General features: G+C 37.2%; 1 protein-coding gene across 1 annotated transcript in view; it reads right to left on the reverse strand.

Annotated features, from left to right (window-relative positions):
• The window catches only part of ANO4 (anoctamin 4), a 163135-nt gene that overhangs the window by 44408 nt on the left and 96645 nt on the right, over positions 1-22082 (reverse strand). Inside the window, 3 exon segments of the mRNA XM_056516371.1 lie at positions 9427-9558; positions 14131-14175; positions 17147-17247. Coding sequence (XP_056372346.1) covers positions 9427-9558; positions 14131-14175; positions 17147-17247 — 278 coding nt within the window.

Genomic DNA, 22082 nt, shown 5'->3' on the forward strand with positions numbered 1-22082 from the left:
TAACCAGGTGAGATGCTGTCAGTATTCATTCTCTAACAAAGAATTATGTGCAGAAGTCTGGAGAAAGATATAAGATATTTAAGTATTCATTATGATAAGCATCACTTTTAGAAAATTCACTGAAAACTACAAAATTCTTGCACAAAAATTTGCAAAAGTACATCTTTTTAAGTGCAAGCAGTAGCATTTCAGATCTGTTCCAGGCTTTTTTGTTATGCTTTACCATTAAGAGTCAGTTGGAAACATCTACTTGGTAAACCATTCTTACTGAAAACTATTACTGAATACTGTGTTAGAAATTGAAAGTATCAAATATCCTGGAAGCTAAAATACAGTAGAAAATTATCACTCAGAAGCCACTTAGCAAGTTAAGTATGAATGCAGGTTCTATGTTTCATAGGTTAGATGGAATTGTGGTGAGTCCAAATAAATTTAAAAAAAATTCAACGAACCCTGTGGATAGGAGGCAATGTTGGTTTCCTCATCTGTGTTTTTGAAGAGCTGCAGTATTGAATAAACTGATAAAAAAAATTTTAAGGTCATAGAGGTGTCATAGAGAAATGAGTCTGCAGGACAGGACACTAGACAAATATGATCTTAAATGAGATCATCTTAATCAAGAGCTTGGCATGGATTCACACCACCTTCTCTTTTGCACAATGTGAGATTCACTGCTCAGTTTTCCCCTCAGGTAATTTTACCCAAATGAAGATTTGTTCTTTCAGAATGAATCTTTACCCACAGGAAATAATACATGGCTTTGCACCTCCACAGTAATTTTGAAAAACGAGGAGTCCAGCTTCTGGGCTTTGAGAACTTCATCTGCTCCCTCTTTATTATCAAAATTCTCAGCTGAATTTCCAATACAATCCAATGTGTACTTAAGTTCCTAATGTTCTTCTTCAAAGGCTGACAGTTAAAAAACCTCCTAAAGTAAAATTATATAAGACAAGTTGTTCCAAGAGCACCAGAAATAATGAAACCTGGTTTTCTAGAGGTTACTGTCTCATGTCTCCTTTGCCACTCCACCCCAGATATTCACAGGCCATTTCTGTGTCTACAATCTACTCACCATTATACTCATTATACACTATTATACTCCCATTTCCCTGCTATTCCCAAAGTCCTACTCATGCCCTACAGTACCCACCAAAAGTAATTTGATTTATGCAAATGCATGCTGATTTGCCAGTGGGCTGGTACCAAACAGCAAAACCAATTGGTGTCCACTGGCAGCTGCCTTTTCTGCATAGGAACAGTTTTGGGCCACTATTCCATTTCAAGCTGCTATTACTCAAAAGGTATCTAAGACTGAGCTTATCTTTCAGATACAGAAAGATATGTGGACATAAAGATGTATTTTACTGCTACACCTGTAGCAAATTCATTTGAAGGTAATCAGTATATAAAATAATAGCTATTAAAAGCATTTTGATTTAAAAAATACTGTCATCATGTAAATCTTAATGCTGATAGAAATTATACTTTAAAAATCTGAACTCTGAAGCAGGTATAACAGTGTTGTTTTCAGCTGAAGCTGGAACTCTGTATTAGGCAGTTTTGGTAGCAGCAGAAACAAATTAAAAGGCAGGAGAAAAACAGGAATGAATAATTAAAGATTTTTGCTCTTTATTTAATTTTCTTTTATGGACTGACTATCCATGACCTCACCTCCCAGAGAGTACCAAATGTTAAAGAGCTGTGAAGAGAACTTCACAGATATCAGAACAGGACAGTAATTTTCATTCTGACTTAGCTACAAATTCTTGTAGGATTCAACTGCAAATTGAATCACCTTATCTGGGAAACCTGCAACATGGAACCAAATAATGCCTTAATCCATTTTCCTAGTAATACAAGGTTATTTTGCCCATCTCTTATCACAACTGTCTCATACTGCAACTAGAGGTAGCCATTTCAACATCTTTTCTGAAGAACTTGTTTAATAGGTTTTTTTTTTTTGTATTTAAGAATTTCTATTTTCATGAGTCATGAATGCAAGAAGGCAAAAATCAAGAATTATGCAGACCCTAAAAACCAAGGAAATAATCACTTGTTTAAAGAAACACTTTAGTCTTTTGTGTTCATTTGCAAACTTAACAATTGTTTTGTTGTAGCTTTTGATCTCATGTGGGCAAGAAGAAATAAGAGATGTGGTAACAATGTGGTAACATTTAAAAAATAATCCTCACTTCTGAACATAAAAATCATAGGGTTTTTAAAATTTGCTTAACTCAAATACTCAGGGTTTTTTCTGTGAAATTGTGTGGAGACTAGACCCAGGAAGAGCAGCACCACCATAATCAATGGGGCAGGGATCTCTGGCACAAGAAACAAAAAGAGGCAGACATGAGTGAGAGGCCTTGAAAGGTTGAGAGTATCTCAGGTAATTGTATCTGTGTCACAACATCCCAGTTAGACATTGACATAAACCAGGACAATGTCAGGGAGGTTTCAATCCATCTCAAAAGTCACAGGAGCTGTTCTTGTCGGGCGAGAATCAGGCAGCTCTCACCCCTTTCAACCGTCATCCCTTCTTCCCCTGCTTCATAGACGTTTCTTCCCCCCAAATTTTTGTGCTTCAGTTTGTCTTGTTTCTGAATGTGGGTGGAAATCCATGTTCACAGAATAACCATCAAAGCTATTTCATGTTCTACAGCATTCAATGGAGAATTCAGAGGAGAAAGATTTTCTCAGTCTGTGAAGAATCTCACATTTCAAATTTCAGTTAACAGGGGCCAGAGCTGAAGACAATTTCAAACTAGGCTAGGTACACAGAAACATTTACCAGACATTACTGAGCTATAAACTGTATAAAGCAGAGGCTTTCTAGCAAGTTTTTTAACCCTTGTTGCTTTTAGGTGAAAGGATTTCCTCAGCTGTTCTGTTTCTACTACCCTTATTAGATTTTCAACATGCACAAGGATTTGCCTATTTATAAGAGCAATACAGCTTGCTTTCAGTCTCAGTAAGGTTTTAGACTTTATGAGACTCTTCACTGAAGGTTTTGATAATTTTGTCACCTCATTTGTAAGACAAAAAATAAGTAAGGATTAATACATTATAATTTTTATTACCTGTGAAGTTAATGTATAGGTAGATAAAGTGATTTGTTCCACAGCAGCTATAATCATTAACTTGGTCCTGTAAGTCTTATTTGTGTGAGCTGTCCTGACTCAAAAGGAAAATCTCAATAAAGATAATGAGAGTGCTTTTGGAAGGGAAGGTTCCAGAGTTGATTCTTAATTAAAGTCCCTTTCAAAAATGTCATTCTGGAAATACTGCTCTTACACTCATGCTATAAGAGACATGAAGAGTCAGTGAAGGTTAATTGCTTTGAAACTATTTATAGCCTTCTTAACTAAACTGTTAACTGGAAATTTCAAACTATCTTTCTGTGGATAGCAAAGCACAGCAAAGCTAACTGTTGTCTAAAAAAAGGCCTCAAATTAGTGCAAATTCAACCAAGAAAAAATTACCAATGAATTCTTGCTCATACATTCTCTTTGGTAATTTTGCAGGTTGTACAAACCCGTAAAGAGGAAATTTAGCTCTTGAATCTTTGAATACACATTTGAAAAATAAGTGGGTTTACGTTTCTTGCTGTATTTTACTTTATATATTTTGGGAAAGCAAAAGGCAGGAAAAGGCTGTTTTCTGATATAGTGGCAAGATAAACAAGCTGAAATCTGAGCACCTGTGGTCTGGTGACAAAGGTACCAAGGGAGGATGGATGCATGCACAGATCCATGTGTGTCTTTGCACTGTGGGATCCACAGACACTGAAACATTTGATGTCTGACACTCACCATATCTAAAATTACCTTCTGCTGGAAGCAGTACAAACTAAGAGCACAGATGTTGTTGTAAATAATGATCTCTATATCAGCAGTGTATTTTTTAGCATAGAGAAAATTCTCAGCCTTCTGTAGCCCCAGGTAAATCATTGAGCCAACAGACAACCTCTTGTTGGCTGAGGTAATAGCAGGTCTTTAGCTCATTTAACACAGAGAAAGTAAATCACCAGCTGCAGTAGCAGCCACAACGTGAATCTGCAGTATTCCCCTGAGAATAATATCACACATTTCTCTACTTTATTTGTTTGAAAATGGCTATATTATTTGCACTAGCTAATTTTTGTTTTGCTTGACTTTTAGGGCTGCAGTTGACTGTCTTTTTTATGTAAAAGACATTTTGATTAATGGTTAGCAGGGGTTTTTCATATCATATGCCTAAAACAGGGTCACTTGGGGATGGAGAATGTTGTAATGGCTCTCTCTGTTTCCAATCTGGCAACACAGCCCCAAAACTGTCGAAGTAAAATAGAAAGTAATGAAAGTGCTGAATCTCTTCTCCTCCTTCGCCTGCCCTTCCCCCAGATCAGTCTTACTCCAGACCACTTCCTAATTTAAATTGGTTCACTCAGAAATTCACCTGAGATAGAAGGAGCCTTTTGTATTTTTCAGGGATGCCCTGCTTCCTTCTATCTGTCAGGCAATTAAAACTTCCAGAATCAGAGGGAATTAAAAAATCCCATTGCAGGGCATGTCCAAGTTTGATAGCACAAAGATTTGTTTGAGAGCAGGGTTTACAAAACTGGAACTCCCCATTTATAAAGAGCCATTTAAAAATGTATAGTTATTATACTGTAGATATATTTAAACATCAGAATGACCACCCTGGTTCAAAACAATAAGTATCCATGCAGATTTTGGGGCGAGGAGGCTCAAGGGAATATGGGCACAGATTGTCTCAGTAGAGACGAGGTTTGTCAAAATCACTGTGAACATCAGAAAAGTAGCTCCAATGTAAGAGACACATATCTTGGAAATCTGGAAAAAATACAAGACTCATGCACCACAAGGGGACATCATATAAATGAGAAGAACTCCATTAATCTCTGGTATGCAGGGCCATTTTTGCTTAATTAATCAAGTTGCTATCCTAGTCTTCTTAATTGAGTAAGTTTTAAATCTTATTTTCACTAAGTAATAAATATTTATTTTAAGTAGTTATTCAATTATATATTAGATTAATATTTAATCAGAGAGTTTATTGCTTTTGAAAGAAAAAAACAAAGGGGAAAACAGCTCCTGATATAGAGTTTGAAATCTCTAAACAGCAATTAACATATTTTCCTAGCTAGTGTACAGTTATCTTAGAAATTGCAGCTAATTGCTACTGTTACTATTCCCAAGTGACTAGCAGCTGACTACATGAAATAACTAACATGTTGCAGAAGTACAATTAAATATGTCTAATGGAAAACATTTTTTTATCATATTGTGCATTCTTGTAACTGATAATTTTCAGAAGAAATACTTTGGTATAAATGTGGCCTTTTCCAAGCAGAATATAGACACTACTCAGTATTCTATGTTGGAAATTATAATTTTTTATTCCACACAATTTAAAAAAATGTGCTTGACAGAACTTCTGTACTCCAAAACCAGATTTTCTGGTACTTAAGAAATAAGATAAATTTTTGTTCTTCTCTTGTACTGACAATTTTGTGATATATCCTATGAAGCATGCCATAATCCCTGTAAAAGAGAATCTGAAGCTGTGCTGCAAAAGTTATAGGCACATCTCACAAATGTCATTCTTGTGTTTTCTTCTTTGTCTATTTTGGAGGAAAGCTGTGCTCCTTAAAACAAACTTAATTTTTTTTGGAAAGCTAAATTTTTCCACATCTGGCTTTTTTCTACCTGAATGGGAAAGAAAAATGCAAGAAAGAAAAAGACTACTGACATGATCTACTAAAATTGCAAACACTCATTGTACATCAATATTTTTAAGATATTAATTCCTATGGAAATAAGATCTGGTCAGATTGTAATTGTAATAATTGCCAGTTATTTGTCTTTCCATGCTTTTAAAAGAAACTGTCACAAATGAAGTCTCTACTCAGATCATGCCATAAAATCTGCATCAGACTGGAGCCCTTTATGTGGAAACTGTGACTAGTTCACAGAAGATAAACTGCCTGCTCTTTGATGATGTGAAAGACATCTTCCTATGAAGAAAGGAATTTTAGACCCAAATTGCAATATTTGGACAAAATCAAATGCAGCCAAGCTCCTATGAATATTTAAGGCATAATATTTTAGAAAATTAAAAGCGCATAAAACAAGAAGAAAATGAAGAATTTGTCAGCCTCCAGGTAGGGTATGTGGCAAAATCTACTGTGAGGCCATGGAGATCTTATGTGAAAACCAAGGATATGGAGCTTTATGCTTCCAAGATGGTTGTGAGTGATTTACTTCATGGTCATTAAGCATGCCTTAGATAAACAGTGATTTATAGCAATACAGAAATCCAAAATATTTTCAGCTGCCAAAAGTACATTTCTTGCTCTCCAGAAATACTTGTACAATAGCCAGAAAAATCCTCATTAGCATAATTAAAAGACTGATTATATATTTTAGGCTCCTGTGGGTATTTCTCAAAGAACAGTTGAATGTACTTCCCACTCATCTCTTCCTCTCACTAGGATTCTAGATTTGCAGGAATATTTTATGGCTTCTACTATAAGCTTAAAACTCAAAATGTGTACAAAAGTTCTGTCAAAAAGCAGACACTAGAGGCATTTTTCAGCTACCACCTTAATACAGTGCAAAAGGACTAAAACCCTTGCTTTTATTCTGCATTCTCTGAGGACTTCAATAACTGAATGATTTACAAACATTTTCTTTGCTCTAAAAATGGCCATATGCTCCATGAAAAGTCTTAAAAAAACCTGAGGTCAGCCAGCTGAGCACTGGTGTGGTACTGGAGCCCCTCCTGTCCTGTACCTGTTTTGGCACAGCTATGTGATGGCAGAGGAGGGAGAGTCACAGCTAAAGGCCCAAGAGTAGCAAAGAGATGGTCAGTGTTCTTCTAGCCCACAGGATGATGTGCTTGTGGAAGACCAAGCTCCACAAGTAATTGCCCATGACAATTTTGTGGCCTCCAGTATAACTACATTGTGTAATGTGGTATGGTGAGAGCTCTCTAGCAAAACCTTAATTGTCCTAAATATCAAAACGTATGGATGTCCTAAGTTACAATGTAAAGATATACCCAAAAGCATGTATTCTATCACCATCTTCTGAAGCCAGGTGGGGCAGTGATTCTTATCTCTGTGGAGATATCCTCTGCTAATGGGCCATCTGTTAAAAAGAGATGGGGCAATGTTCTTTATCTTTCCCATGGCCCACTCTTCCTCCAGGAAGATATCTTCTGTTAATGGGCCATTGAGTCCCACTGCATGACTGATAAAATCACATCATCCCACTGGGGGATGTTCCACCCAAGGAGAGGAGCCAAACATTTACTATCTAGATAAAAACTGGGATTCGGAACACCAAAGCAGCCTTTTTCCACTGGATTGCAGAGGAAAACTGGACCTTTCCACATCATCACCGGACCTTCAGAGGAAAACTGCACCCTTCTACAGGAGCACTGCTTCAGCTGAACCACATCCACCACTCCAGGAGGACTGCAGCCACCATTTAACTGGACTGCTACCACCACGCTAACTAGCGGGGTGTCAGGTTGTATTCTGACTCTGTCAGTGCTTTTTCTTTTCTACTGTTATATGTATTTTATTTTTCTCTTTTTTCCTATTAAATTGTATTTCTGACTTGGAGTCTCTCACTGGTTTTGTTTTCAAAACCATTACAACGGACTTTTCTTACCACTGATGAAATACAAGCTAAATTATCATAACCTTACTGTAGATGGCAATTCTTTTCAGCACCTCAACAATTCCAGTGATTATTTTCACATTCCTAAAACAATATTGTGGGTCTCTGGGTTAAAAAATTGAAATACCTGCATGCAACTAGAAAAATATTGAACAAATAATAGTACTTCAAAATTCTAGTGAAACAAAACCAGCCTTCAGAAACAGGCTGAAGCACGACAGGAACACCTCTGCTGTCAGAGCCAGCATCTTTTAGGAGAAAGAGACCAGCTCAGCCAACATTTTATAAGCCCCCACACAAAAGTCAAGGAAGACTATACACAGAAAGCTAAACAGAAAATGTCAGGCCTGCCAGGGAGTAAGTTCCCAAGTTTGCAATGATGTAAAAGAAGTGCCAAACAACAGCAGGAGTGTTAATGAAACTAACACTACTTCATAAACTCTCCTGTCAGTTTATCTACGCAAACATGAGCAAGATGGAAGAATAAAAAAAAAACCTAGTTCATATATGTCAATTCTCCTTTCAGCCACAAAAAAATCTCTTAAAACAAGCCACCAGCCCCTTACCTAGGCGCAGTAATTTTAAGGGAAGTTAGCAGTTTATATTATTGGTAATAAAAACATTAATGCTGACCTCCCAATTTATTAATTTTTTAGTATCACTGGTTTATTCTAAAACTAATTTGCACCTACTCTTCCTCTTGAAGGGCACAATAACTGACCCATCTCTGTATCAAACAGACTCCTATTGAAATTTCCCTGGAGTTTTGCACCTGTTCTTGTTTTTCTGCTGTATTTGGAAAGATGCCATTCGTGGAGAGGTTTATTTTACTCATTTTTATTGCAGCTAGTAAATCAAATCCATGAAAAATTACTCATTCAAAATGTGGTATTTCAGAGCTTTATCAATCTGGCTTCTCCCTGAATAAAACCACATATTTCTGAACTTTGAGGAACACGTAATTAATTCTGTCTTCTCTTAGTATCCTCAACAGTGCTGCCTAATCTTTGTGGTTTTGCTCTCAGTCAATGAGTGTTTCCTATATCACAAACACTGTAACTACCTGTAAGACATCCAAAATTTGACACCCCTTTAAATTCCATACAAGTTCTGAAAGTTATGTGGGACTTTTTCTGTTCTGCATTTTGCAAGTGAATAAAGGCTTCTTGTAGCTAAATGTTTTCTCTGACATTTGTGCAACACTGGTGATCTTGGTGGAAAAGTGTAACTGTTAGGTCTAAACACTGTCTAAACATTGTCATTTTGCAAGCAGTTTTGCTTCCATAAAAGTGAAAGAGAAACACAACCAAATCGACATTGTCTGTTTTCTTTAGAGTTTTGTTTGTTCTACAGTCATAACTAGGAATGAAATTCAAGTATCAGCATTTCAGCCATCAGTGATGAAGGACTAGTTTTGATTATGCTAAAGACATAGGAATGCTGAGAAAAGTTTTTTTTAATTGAAAAAGAACAACAGCAATTTTGATTTGAGAGAAAATTTGACCCCTTTAAGGATGTAATTGAAATTGCAGTGAATTAAAAGGAACTTTCCCATTGATTTCCTTAGCTTTGAGCTGGACCTTTAATTAATAGAAATGTAGACTTGTTATCTCTCCATTTTTGTGAAAAAGGACTAATATGAAGGCCTTAAAACGTAAACAAAGAAATCAATTTTTTTAAAGGTAAATCCAGAAGGAAAAGTTTTCACCTTGCAACTGAGATATGATAGAATACTCACTGATGGATCCTTTGCTGGCTGAATGGAGCAGTGTAGCAGTCATTCTCCTCCAGATCTGGCAGTGTTTCCTTGTCCAGTTTCATTGGCTTTCTGGGTAACCATCCTCGGAACCTGCTTATCTGTTTCTCGATCCTGCAGCACATGGTAAGTATGAGCATTTGTGATAACGGGTTTTTCACTGCATTATGAAGCACAGGTTGTCAAACCAGGACTCTTAATATTTATAACTAGGAAAGGTGCAATGTCTTCTGACTTTTTTTGAGGCAGACCAAATTACATATGCTGAACTTGATTACTAACAGCCAGCTTTCTGCAGAGGTGCATTTATTTTGCCTCAACAGAAAAGCTGTGCTGATGGTACTTGCTGCCATAAATATTATTAAGCCCAGTGAGTGCTTGGCATGTCTCTAAACATTTATTTCTCAGATTTTCAGTTATTTTAAAATTCAGGTTTAACCAACATTAGATTTTGGCCATCTAAGCACTAGAACAGTGGAGATTGTGACAAAGATCTTTGGCAGCTAAACCCCAGCACGTTACATCCCCTTCCTGCTCTCTGTTTGGATTCTTACCTTGCAATTGATGCTATTAAGAAATAGGCTACTTTGTTCATTTTGTTCAACTGTGGCTTCTTGCAATACTACAACCTCCATGACACCAGAACTCTGGGTGTATAGGCTAACAGGTGACTGCTGTGCAGATTCTTCCATTTGGAAGGTGAAAACAAACAATGAGTGAGCTGGAGAAGGGGCAGATGGAACTACAGGTGTGCTCATGCAAAGACACAGCGAAATGAAGGGAAGAATCAGAGCTCATTGGAGAAGACAATCTGAACCATGTTCAAATCCATACTAGAATGTTATAATCAAAAACACCTAAGAAAGCTTTGTTTAGCACAGTGAGCCCTACTCCAAGTCCTAGCCACTGATCCCTGCAAAAATCATGGACTACAGATTATGGAGTGTGCCTGGACTACAGTCACTGGAGAATGTTTCCAGAAGTGGAGCTAGAGGACAAGAATTTAATTCCTTTGAACTTAAAGCTCAGTTCTGAAAGAAGCTCAAGGACAAGGGTTTTTTTTGTTTTTTTGTTTTGTTTTGCTTTGTTTTTTTAACAGAGCCAACATAAGAACTCTAAGACCGGTAAACACTGGTACCTCTGCACAATCAGTTTGAGGGAGGACAGCCCATATCCAGGCAGCTGAATACATGGGCAAGTGATGTGAAAATGTTACATATTTTCATTTAAAATTCATATAGATTTTCCTGGAATATTCAGCCTTCTTCTACAGGGTATTTTTATCTTGGATAAGGAAGCTAATACTTATATTTAAACGGGCACATTTCAAAATTGTAAATAAATCAGCTGTACCTGTTTTGGTCCCATTAGTGTATTCCCAATCTGGAATAGCATGATGGGGTGAAGGGTGTCAGATGGTGAATATGTGTGCAAATTTATTATCAGGACTGTTTGGAAAAACCTGAAATATATATGTAAACTCAAGATAAGATTCACACTCAATTAATCATAACCTCTCCATGGGCAGTATTTGCACTGACCCAGCAGTTTGGAGCACAGGAGGAGGTAGTTTGCAAATGTCTGTGCTGAATGCAGGTGAGATGTCAGATCCCAAAGTTCTACAGAGCTTGACCAATTGTAACTCTCCAGCTGCAGCATCCAGCCTGGCAGCCTTGAGCTAGTCTGTGTAGCCACTGATAGAAAAGCCAAGGGAAAGTAAATTCTCTACGGGTGAAATCCCTGTGTTTTGGGCTCTGGTTTTTCCTCTGTAAATTCAGTAAATCCTGTGTTACTGTATATTCAACAGGCTTAGTGTGTCTGGGTAAGGAAAAGGGAGGAGGAATTAGGAAGAGGGTTTTTCTAAATACCCTGCTCCATTCTTGTTAATTAAACTCGTTTGAATTCTCTAAGCTATTAACACCCCTGCCCATCTGCAATCCTTTCCCATTCATGCTGCAAGTCAATGTGCACATTTGAGATACTGCCACTGCAGGTTTATCACACCACACAAGCACAGCACAAAGGGACTGAGTGCTTTCCCCACTTAACAGCAATGCATTATTCATGCTGGCTCCTCACTGAGCCTACCCAGAATTTGAGTGGTTTGCCATTCCCAAGACTCAGATTACTTGGCATGCTCAGTCAGCCTGCTGGCAAACGGGTCTGAGAAGGTCGCAAAACCTTACTGCAAAGCACAGAGCATGCAGTACAGCCTTCTGCAGGGAAAGCAAGCCCCCTTGGTTATCTCCTTGAAAAAGAAAAATGATCAAATTTTAAAATTTCCTCCAGCTCATTTCAACAGTGCCGTCAGTCAGCAGAGCAGGTTTTGTATCCCACAGGAGTGTCTCGCAAAAGGGAAAAGCTGAAAGGGTGGTGTTGGTGCTAACAAATACAGACACACAGTGTTAAAAATCTTTTTTAAGTCATTTCTTCAAGGCTAATCCATGTGTTGTTTTCCCCATACTCAGTTGGATAGGGGAAGGGTGTTTGGAAAGCAGTGTGACCTACCCAGGAGCAATGGGGTGATGGAGAGATAAAGAGGTAGCTTCTTCACAGTGCCACAAAGACAGAATCTCTCCCACTTCAGTCCTGCCCCTGCTCTCCAAGACTAGTCTTTACTCAGCACCCTCTTTCTAAAGATAGTGTTGTGTTTAACTCACACGAAGATTTTCTCAAATAATTTAAAAGAAACTGTTTTCTCGCCATAAAGTGAGGTAGGGATAGAATCGTTTTTCAAAGGAAAGTTAGAAAAATTAAAAAAAAAAAGTTTTGAATTGAAACTGATTTTTATGAATGGTTCAGCTTTCATGGAATTTTATGCATATTGTGGTGCTAGCTATTTTATTAACTTAAGTTTTTAACCATGATGCAGGTGCTATGAGGTGTCTGATACCCCTAGTTTCCTTCAAAGTAGGAAAGTTTTGTAATTTGAAGTTTTGAGATCACTAGAATTTTTTAGAGAGAAAATTCAAGTCAGTTCAAAAGTTGCAAGAGACCCACTCTGGGCTTTGCCTTGTGACAAAACTCCTCTCTAAAATAAATTTTGCCCAAATGTCAACATAATATTTGTATTAACTCAAAAAATAGACAAAGGCTTTGGGTACTTGTAATCTACACTGAACTAGGAGTTGAGGAAGTAGATCCTTTTATTGAAACCATATATCTAAATTTCATGTAAGTGAAATGAAGCTGAGTATTTTTTCTTTTTTCCCCCTCTGGGGCTATATAATTTACAGCTTTTCTTCCTCAAGTAGCTATTTATAGACCTGAACATAACAATTGAATTTAGCCAGATGTTCTCATTACTCAGGAATTAAATACCAGAAAAAGATCATACCTCTTCCCATACTGACTTCACACTGCATCCTGACTCAGAAGAAAATGAAGGTGAAGGAAAACTTCATATGACATATATAAGTGATGGGACCTTCACCTTCTCCTTCCTATCTATTGCTTTAGTCAAAACAGCCATGTCTTCTTTAAAGTTAAGACCAATTCCAAAGCTAACAGCAGCTATAGTATTTATTGTAAGGTGGGAATGAAAAGTGGGGGAGCACCAAGAAGTTTTAGATTTGTGTGCATCTATTACCCTGTGCCAAAGAGAAATAAAATGCCACAAAGTGCTCATTTGGTGCTTGCTCATATGAAAAGGCAAATTCTATGATGTGATATCAATGCTGGTGCTGTCAAGTTACCAGCACACTGTGACATAATATCCAAAAATGCTTTTTAGTGTGCTCACACTGCAGATATTCAAATATCCTATATGGATATAAATGTATCAACATTTTGTGCAGAATAGTATGGCTGTTTACTCAAAAATGCAGATTTTTCAAATTTTATTTTTCTCCCTTAAAAGCTCTTGGGAATATTTCCAATAACCTCAGTAAAACAGCAGATCAGGAGCTAGACCCCTTTGAAAACTGCATCAACAGTACCATGTCATTTAAATGCCACACACAGTGAGAGAGATAATTGTAGCTATAAAAATAATCTGTTTTTTGCCAAGCCTGTATAATTTTTAGGCATTTTGGAAATATTTTCTTTTAATTTTCCAAGATATCAAAAAGAAAACGCGAACTGCTGCAGGGAAAGAGTTTCATTGAATCAAGTCAGACAAACTGGGCATCAAGCAAAACCTTAAAGGTATTTAATAATTGAGTGAAAGCACTTCAAAGATTCTTGGAAAATACATCTTTCGAGCTTGGTTCATTGGCTTCCTATCTACCAACAAAGTACTATGCATCCTCACGGAGGAAGCAATAAATAAATAATGCCATCACTATTACAAGTAAGCAAGGTTCATGGAAATGAAAAAACCCTGGTAAGTGTGGTACTCTAACCCCAAGAAACTCCCTTTTGAGCTACACAGAAAGAAGAAGATGCAGCATTTGCACTAACATACTTCTATTTCTTTGAAGACTCCATCAGTTGAAAAATATTTTCTTATTCCTAAAACAAGGCAAAACTGATAAAATTAATTGCTTCTTTCACAATGCAGATATGTTAAAAATGCAACTTCTGTTTGTTTGGTTTTTTTTTTAGATGTCCTAGTATGTAACCACTGCCTTCATCATTTCTACAAACACAACTGATTAACTTCTCCCTCCAGCTTGACTTTAACCATTATTTCTGTTATTGTGTCCAAATGAGCATAAACTGGACTGGCATGAGAACTGTACTCACCTATTCATGAACTTGTATCGGCGATGCAGGTAATAGATTTTTCTCCTGGAAGAACAGCAAAAATGAAGCCAGTCGAGAAGAAAACCCATCGTCAGTTACAGTATGAACTAGCAAGGAAGGAAAGGAGATTGAAGACAGAAGCCTGTAAGAGGTGGAGGAAGAGACTAAAAGAGAGATTAACAGTACTGTCACAGGAAGCCACAAAGACACTGGTGGCATTTGAATTGCCAGGTCATCATTTTCCCATTGTCTCCTCCTTTTCTGCTATTTGTCATGTGTGAAGGATGGGGATCCAAAGATGTTTCTATTTCAGAGTTCATAAATTGTCGCAGGAATTCTATAGGACTGATGCAAATATGGATAAATTATGACGTCTACTAGTGAGTTATTAAAGCTGGATTTGGTGAAACACAAGGGGGACTCACTTAGAAAAGCCAGGAAAGCTGCACCTTATGCTGCAATATGCTGTAACACATGCAGTACCAAGCAGGGTTGGTGATTGCTGTTGGGATAACACCACTTGAAACAGAATAGAGGCTACACAAGCAAATGCACATGTGCTCAGCACCCCACCAAGTGTGCAGCCTCTCCTTCTGCCCTTCATCCAGGCTGGTTTCTGTCCTCAGTGCAATAAGCCGTGTGTGAGAGCAAATGAAGAGCAGGAGAGCAGACAAGAGGTCACGAGCAGACACATGCTGAACCCACTCCCAGCCTGCCTCCTGAGCAGCCCTGCAGTGCAGAGCAGCCCCTAACCACCATGTGTAGATCCAGGGCAGGGAGTCCACCTCCTGTGCCACTCCCCTGCTGGCAGCTCTTGTTCTTCTCACAGATGCCTATCATACCACAGCTGTCAGGGTTTGACACATTGCCTTCAGCACAGAGAGAGCATCCTCGTGAGAGTTAGGAAAATCTGAGGGTTCTTGAGAGTGGATTTGGGACTCATACTCCTTCCTGGAAGATTTGGTTGCCTGACCAAACTCTGATTTCCTCCTCCAGAGGCTGACTTTGTCATCCACTGAAGGTCATTGCTAAATCAAGGTGGTTCCTGTGTATTCTGAGAGGTTCCATTGTGCAGTGCAGAACTGTACCACTTCTGGAAAATGAAGGCTTACACCATGCTCTAAATATTGTAGTAGATATAGTGTAAGAATGCTGTTAATGCCTTGGAAACAAGTCCTTTAAAATAAGACAGCACTAAATGCTTATAAATCATTAAAAAAATAGTATTCTAGGTTAATTTTCAGAACTTTTGGACATTTTTGTTATCAGAGTCCATATCATGCTGGTAAAGTAAATTTTTAAAAATTATTTTAAGTTGGCCAGCCTTCTTTGGATAGTATTATTTATCTTGCTCTACTCAACAGAACAGAGAAAGGTCAAATCTAAATGTTTCTGAAGATGCCATTCACTTCTTGATTTTGCTTCCAATATTCAGAAGTATCCACTACTTTTTCACTCCTGCTTTGAAACAACAAGGATTTCATTCAGTGATGCATGGTCCTTGCAAAATACAGCCTGAATAATCAGGAGCAATAAGCATTCAGCATCTTTTAAAACCAGGGTTTAGACAAAGGCACCTGGAAACACACCATCTAGACTTGTGGACATTTTGTAAAATTGTTTTGAAATGGTAAACTGTACTGTTGTTTTTAAGACAAAATTGAAGAGCCTGGCCTATGGATGTGGAAAGAACAAAGCCATGATCCTGAAGCAGGTCAAGAAAACATCAGTATTTTCAAAGCTTTCTATACAGTCTGTATGACATCTACATTGCTATGTGCTAAATGATCAGGAAAGAACAAGCTGCTCCATGACTAAATTCAGAGTTCCTGGTGTATTTCTGAACCATGAGACCTCACTGTATTGCCAGAGGGGTCCATCTCAAGGAATGCCACAGAAGTTGAAGAAGACACACTTTTGGCCTAACCCATTGTTTCTGTGGCTAGAACACTTTTAAAAAAGAATATCACTATCCTGCAAAGCCTTGTGATTGCTTTTTGAATTTTCTGTTTAGCAATGAAAGCACAGGGAAGAACAGTTGAGGATTTGCTGTGAAAATGAAAACAAAATAAATACAAAATAAGCCTGCAATTTTGTCCTTTATACATATCCATTTTACTTTATGAGTTCTCTAGTGCTACAGGGTGTTTCATACCTGAGGCATTTTTCATACTTAGGTAAGAAAAAAACCAGAAGGAATCCTACAAAGGCACCAGCTCACTAGTTGCATATTCTGGGTCTGATTCTTTTCTTGTTCAGGAGTAATTCCACTAAAATCAATGGAGCTTTATATTGCAAACCCTGCTAATTGAAAGAAGAATCAAGGCCTCTCAGTTCATGGGTTGTGGTCAGTTCCATTGGAAGTCTTAATCCTACTTTAAAAGTTCTGATAACCAGCAAAGTAAAAGCAATACATACATAGAAAATTTCATAGTCCAACATGCAAGTAATATTTAACCAATTATAAAAATAACCTGAATTTCCGCGTGGAATTAATCTGGTTATCAGATTTAATATAAGTTCTCTATTTTCTCCACAGAAAAAAAGCTTTTATAGCTTAAATTGTTCTCCTATTAGACTAGATACTTCTTTATACTTATTTATGGGATACTAGTTACATAATATACAAGCAATTGACAGTGCATACCAGATACGTGGAGCAGACATGCACTTTCTGTGCTGCCTTACGTACCTGGATCTTCTCGACCTCCCATTGATTTCAATGAAATGTCCATTTAAAAAACAGCAGCGCACAAGTATGCAGGGGGCTCCAGCATTGAAGGGGTTAAAGGGCCTAAGGACAGAACACCCCATGAAAACAGCTGCACTGCTACAGCCCATCTTAATCTCTAACCAGTATTGTACTGAAATTGTAGGCTTTAACAAGAAACAGCAATGCATGTGGTATCTAAGGAACTCCATTTATATTTTCTACAGGTCTTTTGGTGTTGTTCTCACATTAACTTTACAGTATAGTGTGGCTTTGGAGGTTGAGACAAAATACAACTACACCTACCTGAAAGGCATTCTTACATTCATTAGTTCAGCATATTTGCCCAGGACCTCCCAAGGGGCATGCAGTTTCACAAAGATGATGTCACTGTTTGTTAGGGATGACTGCAAAAGAGAAACAAAACAGCCACCAGAGCTTACTTCTTCAAGCAAAAAAGAAAGAAACTACAGTCATGGTCAGTGTGATGTATCACCCTTCCCAATTCCTTATTATTCTTGAAATGTTGTATCAGTATTTTATCAACTCATTTTCCTTCTGCTGTCCTGAAAGGAATGCTGGGACTCCCTTCTGGCTTGCATGTATGCATCCTTTACACGGAAAAGAGGACACGGAGGGCAGACAGATGCATCTATGGGTTAGATGAGGGTGCAGAGCATGGAGAGAACTTTATGCAGGGCATGCACATCAGCATGGCTGCTACTAACAGAAAGCTGTCTTGAAAAGACCAGAGGATGTGCAGCAAAGAGAAGAAGAGGAGGAATTTAGCTCTGTTGGCACTCAGGGGAAGACACAATGCTCTGCAAGAAAGCTGCATCATGTTTGGCTGAAGCTGATGTGAGAACACAGGGAGCCACATGATAAATGTTCAAATTCTAATGAATATTAATTAAATTTTCACGAAGTTACAGACAATACAATTTTAGACAATCTAGTGGATGGCATTCCAATAAATAGGTAAAGATGTACTTAGTATGAGAAAAGGAAAATATGATGACAGAAAACCAGGCAAGAAAATTGTTAGTTAGCTTTGGGGATCATTTCCTAGTTTTTTAGATGTTGTCTTATATTCAATGTTTCTCACATAAATTCTTGATTAACACAATTTACTAGGAGTTCTTAAATCTGGTATTGTTTATCTGGCAACTATTGTGACTATATGGGTGGGAGGCTGATATTTATACTTTTTACACTCTCCCTCCACTATCCTGAGAGATGCTGAAATTATTGAATTTGCATGTCCATGTCCTTAGAGTAGCTAATAAACTATTACTAGTTTGTGACATGACAGGAATGAAAATTCCAACATTTAGGATACATATATATTATTTTCTTTGGCACATAAAAAACTCCAAAGCAAAAAAATAAACAAAAAAACCAAAACAAAAACAAAGGAAAAAACCAACCATCCAATCCAAAATCCCAACTCAATCACTATAGAGTTAAAATTTTATAAACAAATATGGTATTGGATCATAATGGACACAAAGAAATATTTTTACTCAAAATATTACTGGGGTGCAAATATGGATTTAACATATAAAGTAACAAGTGACTTTCTGCTGCTAAAAACTGTAGAAAAATAATTCTTCTTTGCTGATAAATTTCTGAAAAATATTTCAATACAAAATGATACAACAGCAACAAAATGCCCCCAAGAGACTTGCTTCAGACACAATGAATTCACTTGCACTCTTTCCCTGACTTTTATGGATTCTAAATCAGGCTTTAATTATGTTTTCTTTATAGGTACATTTCACAAATTAGCTTTTATTTTCCCATGAGAATTTAGCAAGGCGAGACCACAAAACCAAAACTAAATTCTGCCACTCTAAAAATCTCCTGCAAACTGCTCTCTCAAAGGTGAATTTAAATCAGCAGTGGATTGGCAATTTTGTCCTAAACAGCTTGGATTAAAAAACAAAACAGAACAAAATTCACCAATACTCAAAAGAACCATCTAAAAAGCCCAACATATAGAAAGAAACTGCATTACTGACACACCAATAAGAACTGAGAAATTAAGTAAATTTATAAAAACAGCTTCTAAACTTAGTGATGGTTGTTAAACAGGAACTTTATAGGTATTTTCCAGCATATTGTAGTTTAAGCTGTACTAGATATGGGAGCCAAACATGACTTGTGAAGATGCTGTGAACAAGTGAACACCATCTAGATTTGGTATCTTACGTGTTACATGTTTTCATGCAGAAAGATGAAAACCTTCCACATAGTTACCACAATACAGAGGTTTAAAGAATATTTTTTTATTCTGTATCTTGCAGTGTTGGCACAAAAAAATGACAATCAGCTTTGCCAACAGAAGATCTAACCAACAGAAAATTAATCAAAATACACTTGGTAGGTTCATTTATAATCAGAAAAAAGAAAAGAATAATGCTAAATTATTAATATAAAAATCCATTTCTCTTGGGTTTGCTTATATGAGGTGTTCATAAAGGAAAGCACTAAGCAAAGCTGAGAAAAATAAGGCTGCAAAAAACAAGACTGGAAAGAGAGTAACAAATTCAGATGGAGGACACACTGAATGAGGTGTCACACTCACCTAATCTAAGTAGTAAATAGCTAAACAAAATATCTGGGAAGATGATAGCATGAAGACCATCTTCATTATAAAAATACTTTAATGAATGGAATCTCCTAAACTCTCTTGGTTATCCTTCATCTTATAAATGTTTCAACTGAGAATAGAGGAACATTCTTCAGTTGTAATTGACTTTCAAGGGTTTGCTCATTAAATGATTTGGAGAAGTAAACTCAATTTCACATTATAGGAACATGCAAACAAAAATCAATGTAACATTACTCCCTTTGGAAACTTAAATAAGATAACAATTGACTAGAGCAATCTGCTATGAAGTGATGTCCAGATGACAAAGAAAGAAAAGAAGAGGAATTAAGGGGGCAGACCAATGAGATAAAACACTTGGCAAACACAGAAATGGAAAAAATGTATGGAATTGACCTGTAGCACCAATGGTTATAGTTATTACCATGCAATAATATTCAATAATGTTTGACCTGATCTTCAAAATAGGATTGCATGGTAGAATTCAGTTCCCAGAGTCTGGGTTACAGATAGTCAATATACATTTTGGCTTCACTGAAACAACATTAGTACCATAGCACTGCTGTCAGTTCTAGAATACAGGCAGTAGTACAGGTCCACATTTTATAGGCTTGCCCTTCTGGCAAGGCTACCTTTCTATTTTACCATTAAATCTATAAAGACATTGCTATTTCCCAAAGAAATCCAATCAACTGCAAATGTATTTAAAAACAAAGCCACATTTTCTTCTCCAGTATCACTATGTAAGGAGTGAAAGAGCCTAAAGCATGGGCCATTTATGTAACTCTAAAATCAGAAACACCTGCTGTGGTGAGTTACAGTCATCAGCCAGGCAGAGGAAAGCTTGTAAAGGTCAGGTTGTGTTCTCCTTCTAAAGCAGGCTAGCTTCTGGTTATCCTGGCTACTAAACTCCCATGTATTCCTGCAAGTGTTCTAATGGCAGAATTTAAATATATATGTGTTTGCCATTGTCCTGACTCTGCTCAGTCTGAATTTATCATTGCTAGTCTGAATAGAAGCAGAGTTATGCTGACATAGAATGTCTCTTGAAAAGCCATATTTTGCTGTATTTGCAGGCTGCCTTCCAGGATCAAGGCTAAATATTAGTATCTTTTGTCAAATATCCCCTTGAACATTCTCCTCCTCCTTGCTAGTTTTAGTTCATTATCAATAATATTGCCAAGTCATTTTAAGACAAAAGCAGCTGTAGGTACTCACCTAGATATAAATATTTCTTGAGTCTTAAAGTTAAGAAAGTTGAGAAAACCTATTCACAGCACATAACCTTGAAGAAGGATAAAATTACAGCATCTCCAATTGAATGGTGCCATTGTTTATTTGCCTTGAGACTACTAGGCAGGTTTTTATTCATGTATGCAAAACGATGGGGTGAAAAAAAAGTCAGGATTTACCATTAAGGTGTTTTCCCTATCATCATTTAAGAGAAAAATTCTCAAGGCTGAGTCTCTCTTCACCTTTAAAAGACTTCCTTATAAAAGTAAAATGAGATAAGCAAGATTTTGAAACAGATTCAACAACCAGAATTAATGCCACCTACTTTAGGAAGATGTTACAAGGCAAGTTAAAAAGCCAGAACAGAAACAGTTCTTTACATTTTGACAAATCTAGATAATTTCTGATAAGAACATAATGCAGGGAAAAACAGAAAAGGAGACAAAATCAACATACTTCCTGTAGTAACAATTCTCTCTGTAATCTAGCTCTTTATGATGTCTGAGTGCAGAGTAGTAAATAGTAACTATTACATGTTCCACTGTTTTTCAGAATTACTTAACAGCACAGATTGATTTGCCATGTGGAGTGAATTAAGTGGAAAAACAAACCCCAGCAAATTTTAGTTGATTAAGCTGTTCTCCCTCTGCAAAACCAAAGTAAATGTAAATTCAAGTGGGTAATTCCATAGAGCTGGAAAAACAGAAAGTATATTCTGCCAATATTTTTCCAGTGCATACATTACCACAGGGCAATTATTAAGATACTGTCAATATATGTCTGGTTTCAAGGAAAATACTGCATACTCACAAACATTAGCCTCCAGGTTCATGCTTCTGAGGAACCTAATGAATAACAGTGCCAATATCTTTCCCACATCTACTTTCAATCCAAGAGTTTAGTGAAAAAGGGGAATTTATTGTTTGCATTTTAATCAGGATATTAAGAAGCCTTTGACTTGCAAGAAACTGTAGATTTTTATGTGAAATCTCACGACAAAATGTGATGATGAAGTAAAGCTTCGTTTTTATTTTGCAAACTACTTGCAGAGGTTCTGGTCCAGTGGAGTTAGCAATGCAGGCAGGTGGCTGCTTCCTGCCAGCATTCAGGCAATGTGTCATCTAATCCAGCTCAGAGCAGGTGTCATTGTCACAGTGCCTAATTTCTGGCAGCATTTGACAGGATCTCAATTCTGGAACAGAACAAGGGGCAATGCTTGCGATGTCCTTCTATGTAGACAAAAATATGTGGGTGGGAGGACAGCCTCAAGAACAGGGTAGGTTACTTGAGTTGAAGTAAAATGCAAATACTATCTCACTGTTCAAATTTTCTGTGCAATGATGAGCTCAGAATCTGCAGTAGAGAAATACAGATTTCTTTAAGATAAGAAACAGCATC

Source organism: Oenanthe melanoleuca, chromosome 1A (genome assembly GCF_029582105.1).
Source record: "Oenanthe melanoleuca isolate GR-GAL-2019-014 chromosome 1A, OMel1.0, whole genome shotgun sequence".
Classification (NCBI taxonomy): domain Eukaryota; kingdom Metazoa; phylum Chordata; class Aves; order Passeriformes; family Muscicapidae; genus Oenanthe; species Oenanthe melanoleuca.